The sequence below is a fragment of the Anguilla anguilla genome, chromosome 6, assembly GCF_013347855.1.
Source record: "Anguilla anguilla isolate fAngAng1 chromosome 6, fAngAng1.pri, whole genome shotgun sequence".
Classification (NCBI taxonomy): domain Eukaryota; kingdom Metazoa; phylum Chordata; class Actinopteri; order Anguilliformes; family Anguillidae; genus Anguilla; species Anguilla anguilla.
Window position 1 is genome coordinate 46,907,936 of NC_049206.1, and position 11,308 is coordinate 46,919,243.

The 11,308-nt window shown below is 44.7% G+C and overlaps 1 protein-coding gene across 1 annotated transcript; it reads left to right on the top strand.

Moving 5' to 3' along the window:
- Positions 1–6,140: 6,140 nt before the first annotated feature.
- klf11a (Kruppel-like factor 11a) lies at positions 6,141–11,054 on the top strand. Its single transcript, XM_035423972.1, has 4 exons — positions 6,141–6,341; positions 7,892–8,137; positions 9,150–10,035; positions 10,334–11,054. Exons 1-4 carry the CDS (start codon positions 6,291–6,293, stop codon positions 10,630–10,632), a joined length of 1,482 nt encoding a protein of 493 aa, XP_035279863.1. The 5' UTR covers positions 6,141–6,290; the 3' UTR covers positions 10,633–11,054.
- The last annotated feature ends 254 nt before the right edge of the window (positions 11,055–11,308 follow it).

Here is an 11,308-nt window from a genome sequence, read left to right on the forward strand (position 1 = left end):
GGGCCAGGATATTATTTAGGTGGCCATGGTCCACCCTGGCCCACCCATGCCCATGCCAGTGGTGTGGCCTTGGCTGCTTCGGTTCATGGGGCTGGTGGAGCTGAGGAGAGCGGGGCTGCATTTTAACAGGGCAGCTCAGGCCTGGAGCGCTGAGCCACCTGGTCTTGCCTCGCCTCGCCTGCTCAAGCCCTGGAGAGCGCTGGTGCAACGTGGCCCCGTTTGACTCTCCCGATATGCACTTGGCTGCGGTCCCAAAATCTACTCTCAGAGAATGGCACGTAGGCCATTCACATATAGGCAGGGCTCTGACGACAGTGGGCTTATTGCAATGGGGAATGCTTAAAGCGCGGGATTGTAGGCGGGTGTAAAGTTCGGGAGCGCACCCTATCGTACGGTCAGGCGTGACACTTTACCTTGATGTCTCAGTTCAGCCATGCACATGGGTTATGTAATGCTGAAAATGCAGCACTGGTGAGTGTCACCAGAATTTGCTAAGGTAAAAACAGAAGAAGTAAGCCTTAAACTGGATGAGAAGTTTCACGGTTGTGGCCTTTCACATGCTAATAAGACTCATCACATCTCTGTGTTTCATACAGGCTCCTTATATATGAATCTGAATTTCACATCAACCAACGGGAATCTCAGGTAATGGTATCTCAGTGGGCCACACCTGTCAGTGGGGGGAATGTAGCAGTTCAGGTAAAGCTGAGCAGTCCTTTTTCTTGTCCTGTACTCTGGGATTTGAAATTAGATTTGGATAAATGGCATTAAATGGATGTGTTGTCTTTAACGAAGGTCTTTTCTTCGCTCGCATTAAAAACTTCCTCATATCCAGTCCCAGTCCCGCCCTCACACACCAGTCACATAGTTTCTCAGACTGAGCACAGACGCCAGCTGTGGAAACCACATGGACCAGAACGCAACGCACATAAAGCCAAAGAAATACCCAAACAACAGGTGAACCTCATATAGGCAATGAAACAAAGCACAGATGTGTGAATATTTCCCTACATACCCAGCCTGTTTACTATACTGAGTTTGTCAGTTTAATATTTGTCAGAGTAGCACTTCTGAATGCATTAAAAAGCACTCCCTTGCTCCCTGATGCTGTACCTCAACACTAATCTCTGACTGATTGGCAGATGAATGCAGGGAGCAGCAGATTCGTCTCCCTTTGCATTGCTCGAAGATCAGTGTTTGGAAGAGTAGTGCACTAGGAAGCAACATGGAAATCAACCTTAAAGGGCCTTGGTACTCCTATAAATATTGATATTTATGCCACTTTTGTTTCTTTGCCATTGAAAGAATAGTTACGGCAGTTCTATAAAATTCTAAGTAATTTCACAACCAGTTATGATTTAAGATTGATAAAACATTGGAACTGAAATTATTTATTACTTTTTCGGGGGTGCGTTAAAAAACCACTTGTTTTCTAATATATTTCAGCTAAAGAAAGCCAGCACACACATGGCCTTTCAATGGCCTTTCAAGGCTGTCCACACCAAGGTTTGCCCTAGGTCTATTTTTCTCCTAGTATAACCAAAGCTGCTGCAGAAAATAACTTTTGCACTGCATGAGTTATCCTTTCCCCTTAGGAGCCCACTTGACAGTTTTTTTGCGATTCCAAAATAACATTCTTTGACCGTGATCCATATCAACATCCTGCCCAGCTACACGTTTCTGTAAAACACGCCGAAGCGGTTCTCCAGGAATCCTGGTGCTGTCTGCGTACTTTCAGAGGGGATTTCCGCCCATGTCCCAGAACTCCCTGCTCTGCCCCTTCGCACCCTTGAGCCAGGCATGCACCCCAAATTCCAGAGAACCTGAGCGCTTGGAGAAGGGGGTGGGAGAAGGGAAAAGGCAACAAAGGTCACATAATTGAGGTCAGGGAGACTGACCTCAGGGTGTTGTGCACTTCCAGAACAAAAGGCCATTCCCTACAGCATCTGCCGCTGCACCTCAGGCATTCACACGCAGCCCCTCAGCACAGCATATATGCAAATGCTACCAACAGGCTTGGAGAACACCATGGGTGAACAGATAGAGCAGCATGAGCTGAAGAGAATAAGATCGCCTAGCTTGTGACAACTGTCTGAGGTCCTTTTTTCACTGGATGCCTTAGTTAGAATTTGACCGCACACCCGCTTTCTGCAAAATCCTTTGCAGCTTCACAATACTGGATACCCAAATATGTGCCAAAAATGTATATCATTTTCCACTCTATGTCCTAATAAAGAAAAAAGTAAGAAACAAAAAAAAAGAAGAAATAAATAATTAAGAGGACAGCGCAGGGTGTTTCATTTCACAATGAAATAGTGAGAAAAAGGAGCGTGCCATCACAGATGCACTGCTTGATAGTCTCTGGGTCACAGTGCCCTACAAAAAGAGAGACGAGGAGGGGCTAGCTCTGCTGATTCTGTGAGGCAGAAGTGCCTTTTCAGGGGTGGAATGCCTTCAAAAAACATGTTACAGACCTTCCTCCCAACTCTGAACGCTGCAGCGTACAAAGGATCCCTCGTCATCCAAACTCCTCTCTTTTCTTTACTCAAGGACACCTATTTCCAGAGAATGCTAGCATCAAATCTTCCTCCCCAAGGAGGCCCAGAAAATCCACGGCCAAACCGTGATACATGTGTTATGGTTTCCAAGACAACAGCCAGCCAATTAGCAACAAATGAAGGTATGTCAGGGCAACAGATTGATCCTAGCATTTCATTTGCTTTTGCACATCACTGCTCATTCGGATAAGTCCTTTTCCCTCCCTTTTTACATGACCCAAACATGATGTACAAATATGAAAAGAATGTAACTTACAAGGTAAAAAAGGTCACTCCGTGTGTTAAAACAAAAAATGCATGTTTTAGCCATATACTGTATATTGATGACTCAATTCATACTGTCAATTTCTATTTCCAGTGACCTTCCCAAGGGGATGTTCTGAATACCTGAAAGGTGGACAGTGTGAAAAGGATAGCAAATTTGCATTGAAAAAGGAAAGAATCCAACCAAGAGAACTAGCTATACCGGCAAGCTCAAGCTACGAGCAAAGTTTAACGATCAGAGGATATAGTATGAATTTGATAGAGGTACTCCTTAAAGGAGGCCGTACGGGTTTCTGTTGACAGGATAACTCCCATTTCATCACCCACAAACAATTCCTCTGGTCAAATATTTGTGACATCACACCAGCAGTGCAATCCTCTGGAGCAGTTTAGCTGGCCTAGCTGGCAGCCTGCAAAGTGAAAAATAAGTGGAAACACATGCTAGTCAATGCCTGTCCAAATCAACAAGAGGCCATGGCAACAATTTAACTGTCTAAAAAAATTAATCAATTAGTTGAAACATTAAAATTATCATATTTACATGTGTGCTTTGGCCTGTTGTTGTTGTTTTATGACTAAGCTTTGGTTTTCTCCACAATATTACAAATTGTGTATTTACATGGCAACAGAGTTAACCTGGCAGCCTTCATGCTTGTCAAACGCCTAACCTTACAGTACTATGAACTTTACTCAGTTCACAGAGATATGCGATAAGCCTGCTAAGGTACTCATGATAGGCTTTCTAATAAACCAATGGTCAGCTACTTCCAGGCAAATAAATCATCTTGTGTAGGTGGAATTCAAATTGGAGTGATTCCAGCCAGTTTAACCGTTAACTTGTAGAAAAACACTGGATAAAACCTGCTAGAAACAATCAGATTACAGGGAGCCAATCTCAAACTCTAATTTCCTGATATATAAATGAGAGGTTGTCTGGGGTAAAGACTGGCAGTATTCATAAATAATTTTTAAAACCATGAAGAAGAAATTCAGGGCTAGACACTATCCTTAAGTGACTGGGCCAAAGAGACTATAAGAAAAACGTTTGTCTCCTTTCCCAAATGACACAAAAGTATGTCCTTATGCATGAGTGGGTAATCCAATACCAGTTAGATATGTTGATATGTGAGATTTTTTTTTTGTTGTTCATAGAATAGTCATAAGTTTGCTGCTAGCCCATTCCCACACAGCACTAAAGTGAGGAGGGGGTGTGTATGCGTAACCTTTCCTCCAGTTCCAGCTGAGTTATTTGCTCCACTTATTTAACACACAGACAGCCCCCCTCTCGCTCCCCCTTTCCCTCCCACTTGCCTCTCCAGCCTTCCTCCTGGCGCTCTTGTGCACTACACAGACGAGAGCTGCACCTCACTTGAGGTCAAACACTGAGCTAACGCGCTAGCTGTGAGGACAGCGCCCCTCCCCTGCCACACCAGGGCAACGTCACCGCTCAGCGCGGCGCTGGCAGGTGCACCACAAGGCACCCTCTCAGTGCTTTCTCTGAGCACTCCCAAAACAGATTTTTTACATAGAAAAGAGGAAGAGGATTGCTACAGCCCCTTGATTGGGCTCATTTCGTACCGAGGAAAGACAGACCACGGTAACACATATTTCAAAATGTCATGACCATGAATTACTTGGCCTTGGTGAAGGCACTGAGCGAGAGGGATTGTGCAATAGTTTCCATAACATATTGGTGGCGTTTTGGTTTATTACTAGAACACATGGCATTGATTGGTTTAATAGGAATAATGGGACATCCTGCATTAATATTAGTTCACCCTTTGTCTCCCTTGTACTTCAATTCAGTGGAGATTTTATTAAGAGCATGAGTGGTTCAACAGTAATGTCAGTTTACATTTAAGCATTTAGCAGATGTTCTATCCATTTTTACAGCTTCACTGAAGAAATTCAGTGCAGTATCTCGATCCTTCAGATTATACTACTACCTCTGCTCAGCCACGAAAAATGATCACAAATTCTGAGATTCTTCTGGCTTCTGTAAGAGCACAAGCAAAAGAATTTGAAATGAACAACACTTTGTTTCACCACCTCATACATCGCAGGAAGCGTTTTGAAATTCTTGGTCGATGTGAACTTGTTTTTCCGCAAGGCTGAATTTAATGCGCCCGCGCAGGGTGTGAACGACTCTGTTCTCTCCCAGGTCCCTGCCACTTCAGACTTCAGATTTAGATTAAATAATTTCCCATGGTCCGTGCATTATATATCTACATAAGCATCTTTCATTGTTTGTGCACGGCAGAATGCTCTTGATAACACACCGCCACAAAAAAAAGGGTTCTAAAGAGTGTTTTGGTAGTAAATAAAATACAAAGTCCTGTTAAAGGGTTAATGGACAACTACTACAAAGAGGCAAAGACCAGCTCCCTTCTGTCAGAAGACCCCACCCTTAAATTCCTTGAAGGATGGTTGTTTACAACCTCCCTGCAGTGGAGTCATTGGGTTCAATACCATCAATGGGAATGCTGGTTGGGGTGAAGGGTGGGAGGTTGCCTATCAGCTCCAATAGGAGAGCAACTTGGGACATGTTTTCAGGCATAGATGTTTTATATGCTTACTTGTTTTTATTTATTAAATAACATTTTGAGCTAAGGGAATGAAAACTGTTATTCTGTCAATGACTCTACACAAATCTGTCTTAACTGACAAATTAGTTTACTGTTTATTCTGTATATTTCAGTTGTGTTTATGGACATCTGTGCAATGGGTAGGCTTTGGTTTGGTGATTCGTGTGCACCGTCATCTTACAGAAAAATCAGTTAAAAAACAAATTAACTACACATGCATTTTACGGTGCTTTATTATTGTTGTTGTTGGTGATGATGTTGTTGTTGTTATATTTATCATCATCACAACACTGTTATCACATGCGAAGTATAAAATATTTTTCGAAACACTGTCTATTTATATATCACTTTCAAAACGCGAAACAATTTCCCAAGGCTGCCATACAACTGCGGATAATTGTGAGTTCTTTGTTGTGCTTGCAGAATGCGCAGGGCTGCCTTTCCTGGTATGGCAAGCCAGACGCGTGCTAGTATCTCACGATTCCGCTCGTTCGGCGCTACGACCTTTCCCCTAGTTTTCTCGCTTCGAGTTCACCGGGTTTATTCTGACACCGCTGACTCCCCCGGTACGCCCTCCAACAGCCACGCACCCTATTTCCTCCAATGGCCCAGCGATCATGCGTTGATCACGCGCTATCTTTGTTTCTATTGGATAACGTCTGATACACCTTTGTTTTTGATTGGAAGCATGTTGCCACCCGCCAGAGTTCCCTGAATTTTGTTTTTCTTTTTTTTCTCTCTCGTCTCTGATTCACACACAGCTGAGGTTAGACTGTGCTGGTGAAAGCAGTTTCACTTCTATGTTCACTGTTTACAGGGCTTTCACGGTGACTCTCTCTTCAGTTGCATTGGTTATTGACAGTCACTGGAAAATTTGTTCAAAATGCTGACTTTTACGTCGCGACACAGTTCGGATATGGAGGAGTCAAGTGGGGTAAGTTATAATCGTAATGTAACGTATATTTTCTGAGGACTTAACACCTGTTTATTTAGCCTGCTACCTTTGTTTTAGTTAGGAATTTATTTGCTCACTTAGGCTACTTACTATGTAGCTCTAGCTTTCTAACGAACTAGTTAGATTGTTTCATATGCGGTTTGTTGAATGAGAACATGTTTTGCCAGTGAATTTAACTTGCTAGGTATATATTTTCAAGGGGAAGTTGTAGGTATTGTAATGTTATATGTTAGCCACCTACCAAGCTTCTGGATTATGTAGCGTTGATTCATTATGTAGCTTGTTCAATATCCATTATAGCCATGATTTTATTCTTGCTGGCCAGTCATATCTAATCAGCCATTTTGTGTCATTTGACCACCTCTTAAACAGAGGGGATAATTTGCTTGCTTGCTTTTAAATATGTATATTGTCAGCTGGTAAGTAATCATAAAATAGCCACAATTTAACAGAATAATAGCTTGTGCTCATACAGATTAGAGGCGACTACTGATTAAATATGAACTGACAACAGTCTAATATATTATACCTATGAAATATATCATTGACAGATAGTAATTTCACATTTTTTGATTGAAATTTTCATGCATTACACGTTTCGTACTGAACCTTCTGATGCGTGACACGAGATAACCTCAATTTTTTTTGCAAGCCAATGCCAGCATTTTCTTGTGCTATTAAAGAGATCGACTGAGTGACGTTATATGGTTTCTTTGTTGCAACATCAAAGTGGCAGCAAAATAATTGAAAATGATTACAGTGTAGCTAACTGTTGTAGTTGTGGGGAGTGGTTTAGGTCACGGCCAGGCAATCGATGCCGAATTGAGGACTTCCTGGTGTTTATACATTCGCAGCCTTTGCAACGGTCTCTGCACGGGCGTCCAGCATTGGGGGCGCGCTGGTCTATATTTGGCAATGGGAGGTTCCTCGCTCCGCAGTCGTTCGCTATATGAGACATTGGGTGTAGCCTCGAAACCGCTGCACTGTGCCGTGGCCCCTCGGAGCACCTCGCACTACGTGCAGTTTGGCATTGAGCTGATGATGGGAAAGAATGTGCAGGCTTGCCACTCCTTGTCCGAGCTCTCCATGCATTACTTTAGCCGCGGTACTCATCCGACAGCTATTTAGGAGGCCCAGCTTTTGTCATTTGTCCTGACATTGCATTGTCTGGCACCTCACTGATAAGTGCTACTTGAAATCACTGTGAAATGCTTCACCCCGTGCATATACAGTTTGCTGCAAATAAATAAATTAATAAAAAATAAAATTAAATGAAAAATAAATGTAAAAAATGTAATATATGTATGTGTATATATATATATGTATATATATATATATGTATATAGTCACTTATGCATAGTGGTCTTTGTGGCAACTGTAGGATGACATTGTTTAAGATGTAATCATTTGTGGTATTATGCTGTGTGAAAAACCTCAGATGCATTTGTTTTGAGTGACTGCAGCCATGAAAAGGCTGTGATGTGCTTATCATTGGCAATAGCGTGTGGTTCCCTTGCTCTCCCTCTCAGCCGGATCTGATGGACATCTACGAGTCCATCCTGGAGAGGAAGAGGCACAACAGCGAGCAGTCGTCCTGCGGCGCGCTGGAGTACCATGACCTGGAGGCGGCCGAGGCGCTGGTGTGCATGAGCTCCTGGGGTCAGAGGTCGCACAAGCCCCGCCCACTGACCCCCACCTCCGACTCCTGCGACTCCCTCCTGCAGCACCCGGACCCCGCGGAAACCCCAAAGGACTTTGTCTCCCTCTCGTCACTGGTAAGCAAAACTGCACCGGCGCAGAGATGGAGAAAATGGGTGGTGCCTTCTTATTGTATGTCCCTCCCTGATATGTGGTGGTTTTTCCATCTATTGTGGTTGTGGGAATGGCTCCCATTTTGTTGTTGTGGTCGTTGTTGTTTTTTTTTTCTTTTTTTTTGCTTGGAGTATTTAAAAAGAGTTTCAGTTCAGTGCTTCTTCTTCAATAAATATTCAGTTACGAATTCAGGACTTATTTAAATGATTCTGATCAACAGGTGTAAATTCTTCAGTAAACTGGTAGTATTTTCATCCTGTCCTCAAAAGCAACATTTTAAGTTGTGGATATGGATGCCGTTGAATAGGTTCATATTGACAATGGCTTAAATGATTGCTCAGTGTATTAGTCCAGACATCATTCCAAGTTTTACCAGTGCCACAGAGAAGTAGATAAATTGCCCCTACATTAAATACACAGAAACAGGTGCCTCCTGTTAAACCCTAGAATGGCTTTTCTGTGTCATACTGAAAATGTTCTAGCAGAGCCCTCTAAAGTACAAGCAGTACCCTTGCTGAATGTTTGTAGCATAATGGGAATTTTCCTGAATATTTAAGTGGAAACGATTGAACAGAACATTCAGTTTCTTCCCTCACTATAACTGTAGAGTAACTTACTTGTAGGACATTTTTATTGACATAGTTAATTAGCACAGATTTTCATTGAATTTGGTTGTATTTGTTTGTGTTAATATTCTCTGGCTTTGTTGAACTAATACGTGGATGTCCCATTAGCTAACTAGTTTACATTAGTTATCAATATTTTTATTGAAATGCATCAATGGGACAATAAAAAATGAGATTCACAATATCTGTATGTGACCTTGTTTCACTTCTCCTCAGTGTATTACTGTTTATGGGTGGAGCCTATGGCAGTGAAGTAGCATTGGTTTTTACGGTGCATAATGTATGATGCTGTGGCCTGTTGTGGCTCAGTGGACAGGGAGCTGAATCGTGTGCTCACTGTGTTTTTTAGTGTATGACGCCACCTCACAGTCCCAGCTTCTCAGAGAGCCCCGCCGCCTCCCCCGCGCCCATCGCGGGGCCGAGGAGCGTCTCGTCTGCGCTGTGCCCCGGCGTGCCTCGCCGCGCCAACACTCACCTCCGGCAGGGCGTGGCGGGCACAGCGCCGCCCTGCAGAGCCATGGCGACCAGCGTCATCCGCCACACGGGCGACAGGTCTTCCAGCCAGCACATTCCAGCAGGGGGCGCTGAACAGCACAGGCTGGCGAAGACAGCTCCCCCTCCCCAGCGACCGCGGGAAGGGGAGGCCCAGCCGCGGAGCCCCCTCGCCGGGGCCTCCCCGCCCTCCGCCCTCCCCTCCCAAAACGCCGGCGGCCCCGCGTGCGCTGGGGTCAAGAAGGAAAGCCGCTCTCCGTCGCCCGAGAGCATGGCTCCGCCCCTTCCTCCCACTGGCCCCGCCCTGTCCCCGCCCCCCGTCGCCAGCCCTCCGCTGTTCTGCCAGATGTTCCCCGTGAGCGGCCAGCCCGGCGTGATCTCCGCCTTCATCCAGGCGCAGGTCCAGCCGCAGCCCGGGGCCAAGGCCCTCCTCCGCCAGGCCCCGTCCCTCGCCCAGCCCATCCTCGTGGGCCAGGCGGTGCCCCAGGGGGCCGTCATGTTCGTGCTCCCCCAGCCGTGTCCCGTGTCCCAGGTCTCCCAGTGCCCGCAGGCGGTGGTCACCCTGGGCAACACCAAACTGCTGCCCCTGGCGCCCGCGCCCGTCTACATGCCGTCGGGCCAGAGCGCCGGCGCCCCCCAGGTCGACCTGTCCAGGCGACGGAACTACGTCTGCAACTTTCCGGGCTGCAGGAAGACGTACTTCAAGAGCTCCCATCTGAAGGCCCATCTGCGAACTCACACAGGTAGATATATACATTTCCTGCTGTCAAATGGGTCAGGATACAGGAATACAGGATGTTTGTATGTCTTTATCCAATGCGGCAATCCTAAGATAATATTTTCTAATATGCGTTTGGATTGCTTTGAAAAATCTTCATTTCATTGATAAAGTTGTTAGTTTCATTGATGAAAGTGTTGAATAAGAGTTCAGTGAGCACACATGTAAATCACTGTTCCAGAGATAAGGAGGTTGGTGACCTCAGGTTGGGGTCACACGCAATGCCAGTTGATGACTGTTTGACTCTTGCTGTCCCAATTCAGGAGAGAAACCGTTCACCTGCAACTGGGAAGGCTGCGACAAGAAGTTCGCGCGCTCGGACGAGCTCTCCCGCCACCGCCGCACGCACACGGGCGAGAAGAAGTTTGCGTGCCCCGTGTGCGACAGGCGCTTCATGCGCAGCGACCACCTGACCAAGCACGCCCGCCGGCACATGACCGCCAAGAAAGTTCCCTCGTGGCAGGCCGAAGTCCGCGACCTCAACAAGACCTCCGCCGCCAAGCCGCCCGTCGCCCCGGGAACCGCGCTGCCCCTCAACGTGTTTACGCCCGCCTCAAACTAGCTCATCCCCATCATCAACCAATCAGCTGCCTCAGGACTGACCTCTCACCAATCGCTTTTGCGAAAACAAAATTAAGGCTGCTACCAGTTCATGGGAAAAAAAAGACTGATCTTGCACTGGAATTCTCTCTTTTTTTGTTGCTCATTTGTACATATTTTAAATGATTTTTTTTTTTGTTGTTTATTGTGTTTTACAGACTGTATGCTCAGTATTTGCCAAAGCCTTGTATAAATTGTCTTACTGTTTGACTGTCATTGTATATTTGTACATATACACATCTATATATGAATGTATTGTGTGTTTCAATCTGCATTTATTTACAGAATATGAAAATGTCCGTAAGTGATCAGTATTCTCTACTGTGATTAATGCATACTATCTCATTTTGCATATTATTTAATAAACATTTGTAAGAAATTTTGGGCTCATGTCAATGATGTCTTATTTTGCAGCTAGTGTAGTTGTTAGCACAAGTCAAAGACTAGCCACATTTAATAAAAATATTACATGATTATATTTTTGATAAATTCAACATAAAACATAAACATCCACACACACAACGACTAATGTATTTTGAACACATTCATTCTAGAAATATACCTGACTTATGAACTGAAGGTAATCCAAAAGTAATCACATTTGATGAGAAGTATTATCTATACAAAACTGTATGTAT

Coding starts and splice junctions, on each gene's coding strand:
- klf11a (XM_035423972.1), top strand. CDS start 6,291: ATGCTGACTTTTACGTCGCGACACAGTTCGGATATGGAGGAGTCAAGT. Junction 6,342..7,891: donor ATATGGAGGAGTCAAGTGGG/GTAAGTTATAAT, acceptor TCTCCCTCTCAG/CCGGATCTGATGGACATCTA. Junction 8,138..9,149: donor TTGTCTCCCTCTCGTCACTG/GTAAGCAAAACT, acceptor TGTGTTTTTTAG/TGTATGACGCCACCTCACAG.